General features: G+C 54.0%; 1 protein-coding gene across 1 annotated transcript in view; it reads left to right on the top strand.

Moving 5' to 3' along the window:
* Positions 1-294: 294 nt before the first annotated feature.
* LOC107144419 (kielin cysteine rich BMP regulator) overlaps positions 295-13550 on the top strand; it is a 26689-nt gene continuing 13433 nt past the window's right edge. The window contains exons 1-20 of the mRNA XM_048785923.1: positions 295-510; positions 2802-2950; positions 3467-3656; positions 3746-3822; positions 4927-5011; positions 7176-7258; positions 7467-7560; positions 8381-8469; positions 10393-10486; positions 10626-10705; positions 10782-10875; positions 11156-11241; positions 11312-11393; positions 11630-11782; positions 11858-11964; positions 12041-12134; positions 12758-12931; positions 13048-13130; positions 13270-13363; positions 13452-13547. Of these exons, the coding sequence (XP_048641880.1) occupies positions 426-510; positions 2802-2950; positions 3467-3656; positions 3746-3822; positions 4927-5011; positions 7176-7258; positions 7467-7560; positions 8381-8469; positions 10393-10486; positions 10626-10705; positions 10782-10875; positions 11156-11241; positions 11312-11393; positions 11630-11782; positions 11858-11964; positions 12041-12134; positions 12758-12931; positions 13048-13130; positions 13270-13363; positions 13452-13547 (2089 nt within the window). The 5' untranslated portion in view covers positions 295-425. The remainder of the gene's footprint in view (positions 511-2801; positions 2951-3466; positions 3657-3745; positions 3823-4926; positions 5012-7175; positions 7259-7466; positions 7561-8380; positions 8470-10392; positions 10487-10625; positions 10706-10781; positions 10876-11155; positions 11242-11311; positions 11394-11629; positions 11783-11857; positions 11965-12040; positions 12135-12757; positions 12932-13047; positions 13131-13269; positions 13364-13451; positions 13548-13550) is intronic.

The raw sequence follows: 13550 nt of genomic DNA, 5'->3' as shown, positions 1-13550 counted from the left end.
ACAGGGACTTGAACCCAGGTCTCAAGCTGCTTTTCCCATAAACTCCTGAGATGCGGCAAAGCTAAACTGAGAAACCCTGAAGGTTTCCACTGGCAGGGAGACAGGCAGCCCCAGCCCCAGGAGCAGTGACTTTGTGTTTATGTTCAGGGTCTCCTTCTGGATCACATACAGGAGACATTCCCCACCCCCACACCCGCCCCACTGGGGACTGCGTCTGCTCTCTGGGTCAGGACCCGGTTGGGGCCCCTGGGCGAGGTGCCCATCGGGGAAGCAGGCGCCACGGGGCTGAATGATGGAAGCCAGGGGCCCTCCCTGAACAAAGACTGGGTGGGAGGCGGTCTGTCTCCCCACCCCGCCTCCCCCAGCGCCTGCTGAGCCGAGACCGTAGACAGCAAGGCAAGCCGAGCTGGGCGGGAGGAGCGAGCATGGCCATGGCAGGGGCCGAGCTATTGCCCCTGGTCCTGCAGCTCGGGAGCCTGGCACTGACTGCAGGCAGCGTCGCCACGGGAGGTGAGTTGGGAGCCAAGGACCTGGGGACCACAGCATGCCCCCGCCTCTTGCTCCGTCCAGCCTCCAGGACGCTCTGGGGCCCGGGCTGCTCCTCCCTGCTCAGCCGGGCTGCGAGCCCCTCAGGCCAGCCTGGGTCCTTTCTGTCCTCCCCATCTGTGGGGCGATGGGGGCTGGGGAGACGGCGACTAAGGCAGAAGTCCAGGAATGGGAAAGGGCCTCCGGCTATCTGGGCAGAGGGGTTCCTGCAGGCAGCGGTGGGGTGGGAGAGAGGCAGCCCTGAATCTGCTAGTCTGAAGTTAATTATTTGTCATGAGGAAGCGGGGTGGGGGGTGGGGGAAGGAGTTCGGCCATGGGAGTTGACTCTGAGTCTGGCCCTCTGCCAGGGGACAGGCAGGAATGGAGGGCTTTCTGCAGGGACTGAACAGGGGGAAGCTTAGAAGGGAGCAACCAGGTTTATGCCACTCTTGGGAGCCCTTTCAGCAGGTGTCTCCAGGTGAGGGACTGGCCCTGTCTTCACCTGGGGTGGCCAGAGGAGCCCTTGGGCCTTCCTGACCCCCTTATTGTGCCTGCTTAAGCAGGACTGGAGGAGTGGCCTGGGATGTAGAGCCAGAGCGGTAGGGTGAAGCCGGATAAACTCGTGCTTGGGTGGAAGGTTTCAGATGCTAAGACCACATGGTGGGTGTGTGAATGGGAAGGAAGTTGGGTCTTGGGGTCATGCCAAGACAAAGTGCCATTCCCAGTGACAAGATGACCTGCACAAGAGATGGAAATGAGAACATGAGAGTGCTGGTGATGTAAATCTGGGGGCTTAGAATCTCTGATAGGGGTAAGTAGCAGGGCAGGCTGGAAAGATGGGTGGAGCTGGTGAGAGGTCACATTTGAGCTTTTGGCTGAGAGACTTCAACTTGTAATTCAGAAGGTCACCTGAGAGAGAGGAGCAGCTAGCTGGAAGCTAGGGAGATTTTTAGACTCTCAGTAGAGACAGAGGGAAGAGGAAAGGAGGGGCATGTTTTAGGGGGATTTGGGCGGGGTATAAAAGAGGGATGCTGAGCTCCATATTTCTGGCTTAGGTATCTGGATTGGTGGGATGGCATTAACCAAGCCAAGGAATTTGGACAAAGAGGCAAGTTCAGTCTGGAACTAGAATCCCCTTCTGGCTTGGTAGTAGCTGTAGGGGGACATTGTTTCCTTGCCTCATAGACCCAGTGAGAAACCCTTTCAGACACCAGAAACTAGCCTCACAAGCGAGCTGAGCTGTGAAAGTTCACTCCCCTCCCTCAGGCTCTTCCTCTCTCACCTCCTCCTGGTGACCCTCCACTGCCCACCCTCTTCCCCACCTGGATGTCTATGGGAAGCAACCCCTGGAGTCAGCATGTTGCCCCCTGCCTCCTCCTTACTTTCCTGACTCAAGAGAGAGATCAAAGTGTGATTGTGCCAGCAGCCTTCCCCACCCCAGGCCTGAATTTAGAGACGCACCCCACTGCTCTGGCATAGCATCATCTAAACCCAGGGAGGTCTGTCTTCACTGGGCCTGGGGTATTAGAGGCTAGTGGAGACCCTGCTGGCACTTCCCCAAAATTCTCCAGGAAATGCAGCCAGGCCCTGCTTTCTGGCCTTGCTTCCTGTGGGATCACCAGACCCTCTGCCACAGGCCTGTGAAACAGTAGTCAGGCAGGGGTGGGGGGACAACTGCCCCTCCCTAAGCACCTTTCCTGCAGTGGTGCCTTTTTTTTTTTTTTTTTTTTTTTTTGACAGGTGTAGACAGACAGGGGAGGGTGGGACTGCTCTCATGAAAAGACTCCTACTAGATCATGGCTACTTACAGAAGCCCCCTTGTAGGAGTCTAGCATCCCCAATCCTGCACTTGAGTCTGCATTGGCCCTGGACCTTTCCAGCATGACATGTCAGGTCCCTAGATCTTCTTTGACCCAAGAAATGATAGATGATCCTGACATTCCCACCCCATGACAAAGTCATCAGAGATTCAGGGCAGGCTGCAGGGAGGCCCAGGTCTGGATCGCTCTGTGTCCCTAGTAGATCAGTATCCCTGGGTGTCACACCTAATTAGGAGGCAGAGTTGGTCTGGACCACTTTTGTTCCTCCACCTTCTCCCATGTCCCCACCCCAGTTTTCACTACCACACCCCCATAGTCTCCGTCCCCTTCCTTAGATGATGGACAGAGTGTAGTTCAGGAGGTGATCCTCCTCCCCTGCATGGCTCAGAGGACAGAACTCAGGAAACCTTGCCAGCCCTCTCCTGTAGGCCCACAGTTCATTCTTGTGTCCTTCAGGTGATGTTGTCCCCAGGGAACCCTTTGGGCTTGCTGACATCCATGACTACAGGCAGCAGGCACACACCCATTCCCTGGCCCTTGCTGGACAGCCCTTGGAGGAGCGGTTGGGACAGCTAGAGGCTGAGGTGCTGGAGCTCAGAGAGCAGGTATGATGGGCAGGGCCCTGCGAATTGGGTAGTATGGCTTTTACATAGTCAGGGGAGGAGAGTGGGCTTGGGTGTGGGTGGCCTGGGGTCCCTAAAATAGAGTTTAAGTTTAAATGCCCATGGAGTGGTTCTTATCCAAATAGTTCTTAACATCTGTTTTTTCATGAAGAACCTGCAGGTTCTTTGTTTTGTTCATCCAGATTTTCAGTCTCTCATGTGTTTGGCAAATATTAAAGAATCCCTCCTACATATAATGCATCACCAGGGAAGCTTCTGGATGGGTAAAGAAGTCTTTAACTATTGGGTGGAGGATAGGTCCCCATTTTGTCCAAGGAGGGACTTGGGAGCTCTATGTTTCCTGAGAACTATTTGAGCTAAATGGTGATTGAGGGGGACCTCTGCTCTGGAATTGTCAATTTTCCTTCTTATCCTGCCTCAATTTCTGTACCCACAAATCCATGAGAAATGGGGGAAGCTGAGCCAATGCCTGCTACCCCTTCCCTTCTCTTCTCCCAGAACAGGGACTTGCAGGAAAGGGTGAAGCGGCTAGAATCCTGTGAGTGCCATCTGGCCTCTTCCCAGTGCTGGGGGCTGGGACGCATCTGGCCTGAAGGGGCTCGTTGGAAGCCTGATGCCTGTACGGCCTGCATCTGCCAAGATGGGGCTGCACGCTGTGGTCCCCAGCCCAACCTGCCCCATTGTCATGGTTTGTGCCACCCCATCCACCTACTGGTGCTGCCTCAGGACCTGGAGATAGTGTTGAGTACCTAAGTGGTGGCACTGTCCCCTCCTCAGCCTGCAACCACAATGGTCAGACCTACAGCAATGGAGAGACCTTCTCCCCAGACACCTGCACCATCTGCCACTGCCAGGTGAGTTCCTGTGACATAGCTAGTTGTCCCAAACCTGACCTTCTCACTTGTCTGTCTCACTTCAGCTATCTGTTGACAAAGTGGTAGCTGGATGTTGGGTGACGGGTTCTGCCTGCCCCTCCCCCAGACTTTGCTGAGTGGTTCTGCTTCTGGAATTCAATCCTCACACACTATTTTTTTTTTTTTAAGCAGGGATTGAACTCAGTGATGTTTAACCACTAAGCCACATCCTCAGCCCTTTTTTGTATTTTATTTAGAGACAGGGTCTCACTGAGCTGCTTAGGGCCTCACTAAATTGCTCATGCTGGCTTTGAATTTGAGATCCTCCTGCCTCAGCCTCCCAAGCCACTAGGATTACAGGCATGTGTCACTGCACCCTGCCAATCCTCATGCACTTGATGGGGCCCCCAAATCTTTTGATTTGGGCTTGTCCAACAGTGGCATGGGGGATAGCGGATGGTGGTGGGCTGAGGCTGTCTTCCTTCCTCACTCTATCCTCTGTGTGACCCTCATCATCCCCACCCTTCCACGTTCCTGGTCTTCTATCTCAGACCTTCCCTGCCTGCCTGTTCTTTCTCTCCCAGCTCCAGAAGCCATCATCTTTCAGCCTTTTCTTCCTCACTCCTCCACTGTGAAAGCACTTAGCAGGCACATTGGTACACACCTTTTAATCCCAGCCACTCAGGAGGCCAAGACGGGCAGATTGCATTCAGGGTCAGCCTGAGCAACTTAGTGAGACCCTGTCTCAAAATAAAAAATAAAGGGCTAGGGATGTAGCTCAGAGGTAGAGTGCCCCTAGGTCCAATTCCCAGGACTGTAAAGAGAGGAGGGGAGGGGGAGAAAGGTCCAGGGGGGGAGGTTGTACGAAGGTTCTTTATTCCCTTCCTAGGATATTCACTCCTGGGAAGTTGCAGGCACTTGTAAGAGAGGGATCTCAGGGGTCAAGGATGATGGTGATGGGCTGAGGCATGTCTTTTCTGCCTTTGAGCTGAGTAAAACCCGTATTGTCCAAGCCAACTCATCCTCTTGCTCCCTGACAAGCCTAGCCTGGGGAGAGGTTGGTGTTCTGGAGGCCCTGCAGCCACTCTAGTCTGCTTCCCACAGGAAGGAACCATAACCTGTACCCAGAGGCCATGCCCAAGAGGACCTTGCCCTGAGCCAGGAGCATGCTGTGCACACTGTGAACCAGGTCAGCCTGCTGCCAGGCTCAGTTGTCCCTCCTGCACATGTTCTAGGGACCCCAGAGCTGTAGTCTGCCATCTGGGCGTGAGTAAGCTAGCTCCCTCTCTCAGTGCTAGAGAAGTAAATGATCAGTGCTCAAGTCATCAGACTCTGACCCTGGCCCGGGAAAGAGCCATAAGGGAGACAGGCACTGGACCTTTTTCCAGTCCTTAGGGAGCTTCTAATCTAGTTGAGAAGATAAATGTATATTTAATTTTACACAAGATCTAAGATCCAATGAATAGATGAGAGGTAGTGTAGAAGGTAGAATATGGTTTGCCAGAGGAAGGGACACAGACCAGCCAGTCAGGGTGGCTTTATAGACAAGGGGTTGCCTGAGCTGATCTTCAAGAGAAAGTGGGATTTCACCATAAGGAGGAGTAATTGAGGGCCCTTTGCGCACAAGAACTGAGTGGGGAGAGGTCTAAGGCACACATCAGTCAGTGAAGGTTCATGGGAACAGGCTGCTAAAAGCCTTACAGTCTGGACATTTGTGAGTGTGGGAGGGGGCAATGGAGAGCCATTGAAGCCCAAAAAGTCAGAGTATGGCATGTTCAAAGAAGTGTTTGGGGAATATTCATTTGGTATGGGCTGGATGAAGAGATGGGGCCGGGGGCAGATCTGTTAGGGCTATTGTGTAGGCATGGAGTCAGGCATGGCAGAAGGCTATGGAGAGGGTTATGTTTATAAAGGATGGGCAGGAACTGATGACTGGTTGGATTCTAGGGATTAACAGAGGTTGAACTTGGGAAACTAGGAGAGCAGTAGTCTAGTGACATGAGGAGAGATGGAAGGAAGAGGAGGCGGTAGCTCTACAGGGGTTGACACCGGTTCCTAGTAGAGAGTGGGGACAGGTTGTCAGACTCAGCAAATAAAAAAATATAGGATGCCTTGTTAAATCTGATCCACTTTGTGTGTGTGTGTGTGTGTGTGTGTGTGTTCACTGCTCAATTTGAATTTAAAATAACACCTAAATTTTTAGTATAAGTATATCCCATGCAATATTTAAGACATTCTTATACTAAAAATTTATGTGTTATTTATCTGAAACTCAAATGTTACTGAGTGTCCTCTATTTTATCTAGCAACCCTATCTAGAGACAAGTCTCAGCTGGTATTGAGAAAGGAAGGGCAGTGAGGGCTGGAAATGCAGCCTGAGAATTTTGTCCAGAGCCAAGGACTAAAGCCTTGGGAGTTGATGGATCTCAAAGAAAAGGGACACTGGTGTAGCTCAGTAGTATAGCATTTGCCTGGCACGCACAAGGCCCTGGGTTCCATCCCCAGCACCTTAAGAATAAAATTGTACAACTCAAAGAAAAGGATACACACACACAGCTTTCAGGGCATGTGATGCCTCAGGGCCACTGTTAACCTACATGATGCTTTTGATGAAAGAAAAAAAAAAGGCACTGCTTTCAAGACACACTTCCCATCTGCTGTGAAATAGAAGAAATATACTGATTATGTTAGAGGCAGACCCTTGACTCCTATCTGCTGAAAAGGTGCAATGAATATCAAAGTCTCTGAAGTCTGGGCCTTGAATGGTGCTCCCTTGGTATGGTGCTCAGTCCTCTGGGTCTCTTACTTGTGGGCCTGGGCCTGGTTTTGCAGGCTGCCCTGAGGGCCGCAGGGCTGGGGAAACATGGCAACCAGAGCCCTGTGTCACCTGCACCTGCCAGGTAAGAGAATCAGCACCTGGCCCCAGCCACCACCCACATACCTGCTGCTTAGCACAAGCCAGGCCTGGCCATGTCATGCCAATCTGGGGCCAGATAGGGCTGCTGCCTCTACCCAGGCAATGGGTCCTGAAGCCTGCTAGACCTGCAAGGTCAGCAGAGTAACCCAGCTTGGGCAGTGGAGAGGGAGGAGGGAGGGAGGGCTCAGTGTCTGCCCACAGGCAGGGACCGTGCGGTGCCAGGGGCCTTCATGCTCTGAGCTCAACTGCCTGGAGAGCTACACTCCACCTGGAGAGTGCTGCCCTGTCTGCCGGCCAGGTGACTTCCTGCCCTGCCTGCTCCACCCCCTCAGCCCCAGTAGTCCAGTACCTACCTGGGGTCATGCCTTCCCTTGGGGGGATGTCTACCCTCCCTGCTCTCTAATGACCCATCTATCATCCTGGCAACCCTCCTCAGGCTGTGAGTATGAGGGACAGCTGTATGAGGAGGGGGCCAGCTTCCTGCCCAGCTCCAATCCCTGTCTCCAGTGCTCCTGCCAGGTGAGTCCCCTGCCACCTCTGCAAGGTCTGCTCTTTTTTGGACAACCCTGCCCCACCTTGGACCATGTCAAACACTCTGTCAGTCCCTCGCATGCCTTTTGAGAGCTTGTGCCACCAAAGTTCTCCCCCCATCCCTGCCCAACACCTGCCTACCACACCTGCTCTGGGAGCCAGGTCTGGTGGAGTTACAGCCATTGGTGTGTTTCAGAGGAGCCTGGTTCGTTGTGTGCCCCTGAAGTGCCCACCCAGCCCCTGCCCTGAGCCAGTCTTGAGGCCTGGACACTGCTGCCCAGCCTGCCAAGGTGAGAGCCCCTGACCCTTTCCTAACGGAGTCCCCAGTAGGGCTATTACACCATTTCTTCTATGATTTGACCAGTGAGGGAGCATCGCCAGTGTAAGCCTGCTCTGGAGCAACAATGCCTGAGCTCAAATCCTGCTATTGTCACACAGTGGTTGTGGGACTCTAAGTCACTCTGTGCCTCAGTTTCCCCATTTGTAAGATGTATGTAATGATATTCTATACCTCATAGTGTTGCATAATAAATGATCATGATTTTTTACTTTGGGAACCCCAACACAGAAGTCAAGGGGTCAGTCCCCTGGGATGACCACTAGAGGCTAAACCTGAGTTATATAGCAATATTGTAAAATAATGTCATAAAAGCAGAAATAAAAGCTGGGGCCAGGTACCCAGGAAACTCAGGGGAAGGAGAACTAATCCAGCTGGACACAGGAAGGAAAGCATCCCAGAGGCTACTTAAGGCAACACTTAAGGATAAAGAGCAGTTAGCTGGGTGATGGGCAAAAGGCAGAGGACATTCCAGGAAGAGGGGACAGTGTGAGTGAAGACTTGGACCTGACACTCAGGGTTGGGGGGATGTTAGTGGGACTGTGCATGTAGGCACAAATAACCAAGGTTAAAGAGAGGGGTGAGCTGGGCAGGTAGGTGTGCCTGTGCTGTCCAAGGGAGGAGGGGGAAGGGTAGGCTAGGGAAGAGGCCTCACCCTGCCTGGGGTCTAGGCCGAGGCATGGCCTGGTCTGGCGAAGGCATGTGAGCAGAGGAGGGAGAGAAGGCTGATGCCAGGTACTAGTCCAGCTCCCACCAGGCCTCTCCGTCCCCAGCCCCAGGCTGCACAGAAGGTGGCTCTCGCAGGGACCATGGCCAAGAATGGACTGCACCTGGGGACCCCTGCCAGATCTGCCAGTGCCTGGTGAGTCCCAAGACTACACCTGAGCTGTCCCTCACTCCACCCTGCCCTCACAACTTCAGTCCACAGAACAGATCCTCTGGGCAGTGGGATGGGACAGTGATGGAGAAGACTGAATCCTGGGTGCTATGAGCCCAGGACCTAACATGCACACCTATGTGCTCAGCTGTAAGCACAGGTGTCTGGCAGGGCTTGTGATCTGTCCTAACTCAAGGAGCTCAGGGGTAGAAGGAGGGGAGAGAGGTGACAAGATATGACAGGCAGAAACTCCCTGAGGGAGAAGCACAGTTTGACTTTGGCACCCAGTTCCATAGCCACTGCTGCATGTGTCCCCTGAGCCCTTGAAATGTGGCTGGTCAAAATTGAGATGAGGTAAGTGTGCAAGGCACATCAATTCCAAAGATGTATTAAGATAAAACAAAATGTAAAATAGCTCATGAACATGTTTTGTGTTGAAATAATATTTTGAATATATTAGATAAATTGAATATATTATTAAAATTTATTTTCTCTATTTCTTTTTTTATTTTTTTAAAAGTTGGCTCTGAGAGAATTTAACATGACCTACATGGCTTGCATTACATTGCTCTTGGGCAGCACAGATCTAGAACAACTTCATGGAAGGGATGGTATTTGCCTAGACATTACAGGATGAGTCAGATTTGAGGAGGGGAAAGTGGAATAGGGAATTAAGGGCAGTCTGTGGCACGAAGCTAGGGACCCGTAGGCACTAACGTCAGGCAGGTACACAGAGGAGGGTTGTCTCATGGGGACCGGAGCCAGGGCCAGAGTTTCCTATGGCCTGCTAAAGAGTAGGACTCCATTGTGAAGGCCACTGGGGTGCTCAACCCCACTGGAAACATGTCCTCCCCCTCCCTGTTCACATGGGCCCTTGCCATCTGTAAGAAGAGTCATTAACTGCCCATACCCTGGTGGGAATGAAAGTAGAGAGCCCAGGGATGGAGAGTGAATTGAAGGGATAGTGTCTGTTGCAAATAGACCCCAGGAATGTAGCAGCAGCTTCCAGCCATGGACACCACGCCAACCCTTCTCCCATTTCATCCCACCATAAAAGTGTGTCTATTTTTTCCAGGTAGGTATAACAAGTCACAGAGTGCTTAAGTAATATGCTAGGTTATACTATATTAGTTTCCTGGGGCTGCCGTAACAAAGAACCCCAACTGAGTGGCCCAAGTAATAGAAATTTATTCTCCCACAGTTCTGGAGGCCAGAAATCCAAGATCAAGGTGTAAGCAGGGTTGGTCCTTTCAGTGGGCTATGAAGGAGGATCTGCTTCATGCCTGTCTCCTAGCTTCTGGTGGTAGCTGGCAGTCCTTGGCTTCTACAGCACCCGAATCTCCGCCCTCATCTCATGGCATTCTCCCCATGTGTGTCTCTGGGTCTAAACTACCCGCCCCCTCCCTTTTTTTAAACATTTGGAGATTTCTTTTTTTTACTTTTTATTTTAGTTATTGATGGACCTTTATTATTTATTTACTTATTTACATGTGGTGCTGAGAATCGAACCCAGTGCCTCACACATGCTAAGCAAGCACTCTAGCACTCTCCCTCATAGTGAGGGTCCCACCTACCATTATGCTGTCATCTTTGTTGTTTTTTTCTTTGGGGGGGCTGGGGGAACTGGGGATTGAATTCCAGGGCACTCTACCATTGAATTTGCAATCCTCTGGCCTCAGCCTCCTTCCTGGGATTACAGATGTGTGCATCCATACTGGCTAACCTCTTTGTAACTAATTATATCTATAACCCTATTTCCAAATAAGATCACATTCTGAGGTACTTGCATTTTGGGGACAGTTCAACCCATAACAACCTCCAATGGGCAAATGGCTGGAACTCCAGTGCTGTTTCTGCCATGTGGCTGAGCCCTGACAGCTCTCCCCTGCTCATCCTGTCCTCTACCAGGAGGGCCACATCCAGTGCCGCCAGCGAGAATGTGCCAGCCTGTGCCCATACCCTGCCCGGCCCCTCCCAGGCACCTGCTGCCCAGTGTGTGATGGTGAGTTGGTGGGTGGAACAGGGTGCTGAGCCCAGAGGGGCTCAGAAAGCTGATGGCCCGCCCAGCTCAGGTCTCCCATGAAGGCCAGGAGTGAGGCTGGGAGGGGACCCTGAGCAGTCTGGGTACCTCTTCTCTGCAGGCTGTTTCCTAAATGGGCGGGAGCACCGCAGCGGGGAGCCAGTAGGCTCCAGGGACCCCTGCTTGCAGTGCCGCTGTGCTGTGAGTGTGGCTTCCTAGCAGGGAGGGCCTGGCTTCCTGGCCTGCCTGCTGCCTGCTGACCAGACCCTATTGGCAGAATGGGAGTGTCCAGTGTGAGCCTCTGCCCTGCCCGCCCGTGCCCTGCAGACACCCAAGCAGGATCCCTGGGCAGTGCTGTCCAGTCTGTGACAGTGAGTAGGGCCTGGGGTGACCATGGGAGGGGAAGGCACTGGCTGCAGAGAAGTTCCTAGGTGGGTGGACTTCACTTCCCTTGTACCCGCTCAGGAGAGTCCCCACCTCACCTTCTCATGGCAAAGTGATGCTGTGGTATGAAGGGGGTGCTGGCAGGGTCTCCAGGAAGACATGGCTGTGTGTTCTTTGTCAGAGGGGGGAATGGATGCCTTGGGGTAGCATGAGGTTTCTCCCTCAGCTGCCAGCCCTGTCCTCTTAGCCTCCTGTCCTCCTGTCCAGGCTGTGAGTACCAGGGACACCAGTATCAGAGCCAGGAGACTTTCAGTCTCCAAGAGAGTGGCCGCTGCGTCCGCTGCTCTTGCCAGGTGGGCAATCCTGTCTCCTGCCCAGGTCTGTCTCACTCCTTGAGGACCTCTTACCTGGCCTTCCTTCTAGGCTGGTGAGGTCTCCTGTGAGGAGCAGGAGTGCCCAGTCGCTCCCTGTGGCCCGCCTACCTCTGGCCCCCAGCTCTGCCCAGGTGTGTGTCGGGGCCGCAGGGGAGGGGGTTGGCAACTGCCAAGGGTGCTGCTTCCAGGGGAGTGGAGAGGGACCTTGCTTCTTTGCATTAAAGGGGGAGGGTCCACTAATCATTCCAGAGTGTGCAGAGCCTAAGGGGGGGGGGGGCAGTGATGAGCCAGGGTCTCTGTGGGTTGGTGAGGACAAGATAGGTGGGAGGTCTTCCAGTTGCCATGGTGACAGCCCCCCTTGCTGTAGCCTGTGTGCTTGATGGAGAAGAGTTTGCTGAGGGGGTCCAGTGGGAGCCCGATGGTCAGCCCTGCACTTCCTGCTCCTGCCAGGATGGGGTGCCTGTGTGCAGGGCTGTGCTCTGCCCCCCAGCCCCTTGCCAGCACCCCACCCAGCCTCCTGGTGAGTACTCTTGCCCAGATCTTGGCTTTCTTCCCCTGCTTTGCCCAACCCACCCTGACCAGCCTGCCCTGCCAGGTGCCTGCTGCCCCAGCTGTGAGAGCTGCACCTACCATGGCCAAGTGTATGCCAATGGGCTGAACTTCACGGATGCCGACAGCCCTTGCCACACCTGCTGCTGTGAGGTACCTGCTGAGGCTTGTGCTGCCCTGCTGAGCCCCTCCTGGGGCCTGCCCCCATGGCCCTCTCCCCTGCTCCCAGGATGGGACTGTGAGGTGCTCTTTGGTCGACTGTCCTCCCATGACCTGTGCCAGGCCTCAGAGTGGACCCGGCCAGTGCTGCCCCAAGTGTCCAGGTATGTGCTTATTGCTCATGGTCCCATAAGCCTGATGGATGTCTTTGAAAGCAATGGCTTTCTAAACTATTTTTAGTTCCACTCAGCTAAGAATTCTCTGGAACTTATAGGGTGTGGGTGGGTGGAAAGTAGGGATTTATTAACCCTTTGTACACTTCCTCTTCCAATGCCCACCTCTCAGATACTCACATATGCACCTGAATAACAGGGTCCTGCAACAAGTGTTTGCATCTGCCATGTAGGAAACTGGGTGCTGGGGTGCAGTGGGACATTATCTCTACATGCATGGAGAATTCTGTGCTAGGGTGCGTGTCACAAACCAGGCACATGTGTGTAAGCTCTTCACCTCTTCACCCTCAGAGACAAAACTGCCTGCAGGTACAAGCTCAAATGCACACACACTCACACACACACACACACACACACACACACTAGCATATGCTTGGAGCAATATACATGCATGCACAGGTGCACAAGGCCCTCTTCCTTCTCGCCCTCCTTGGGGGCAGCTCCCAAGCTGGTACTTTCCCAGTGGCTCTGGACTCCATGGGCAGAGGGGCTTTCTTCTGTACCTAGTGCTGTCAGCCTTTGCCCTGTTCCTGTCCCCACTGTATACTGCCCAGACTGCATCCTGGAGAAACAGGTGTTTGTGGATGGTGAGAGCTTCTCCCACCCTGGAGACCCCTGCCAGGAGTGCCAGTGTCAGGAAGGCCATGCCCTCTGTCAGCCTCGGGCCTGCCCCAGAGCCCCCTGTGCCCACCCGCTGCCTGGTACCTGCTGCCAGAACAACTGCAGTGGTGAGGTCAATGGGATCCGGAGGGGGTGCTTCTGGTACGGCTCTGCCCCACCAGACAGGCATTTAGGCCTGGGCGCAGCAGAGCCTCCCCCAGACCTATAGCTGCCCCTTCCCTAGGCTGTGCCTATGGCGGAAAAGAGTACCCCAATGGAGCAGATTTCCCTCACCCTTCTGACCCCTGCCGTTTGTGTCACTGCCTGGTGAGTGTGACAGAAAAGAGGAGCAACAATAGAGTGGAGGTGGGACTTGGGGAACTCAGGAGGGGTCCACGAGATGGGGTGGAAAGGGGTGGAGGTCTCCCTGGCCTCCTCCCACTCACTGGGCTGGCATCATCTGCAGGGAGGCAACGTGCAGTGCCTGGCCCGCCGCTGCCCGCCACTGCCCTGTCCAGAGCCGGTCCTGCCACAGGGAGACTGCTGCCCGCAGTGCCCGGGTAGGAACCACACTCTTCAGCCGCTGCTCCCCAGGGGCCCTTGGCGCCCCCTCCCTGGACGCTCTTCTTGCAATTTCTCGACCCGCAGCTTCTCCCGCCGGCTGCATGTGGCCCGGGTTCACTGTCCCCGCCCGCCACCAGGAACACTTCTCCCCGCCCAGCGACCCCTGCCGCCGCTGCCTCTGCC

This window comes from Marmota marmota, unplaced genomic scaffold (assembly GCF_001458135.2).
Source record: "Marmota marmota marmota unplaced genomic scaffold, marMar, whole genome shotgun sequence".
NCBI classification, from domain to species: Eukaryota; Metazoa; Chordata; class Mammalia; order Rodentia; family Sciuridae; genus Marmota; species Marmota marmota.
Note: the sequence above shows the minus strand (reverse complement) of the source record. Positions and strands in the feature narration are given on the sequence as shown.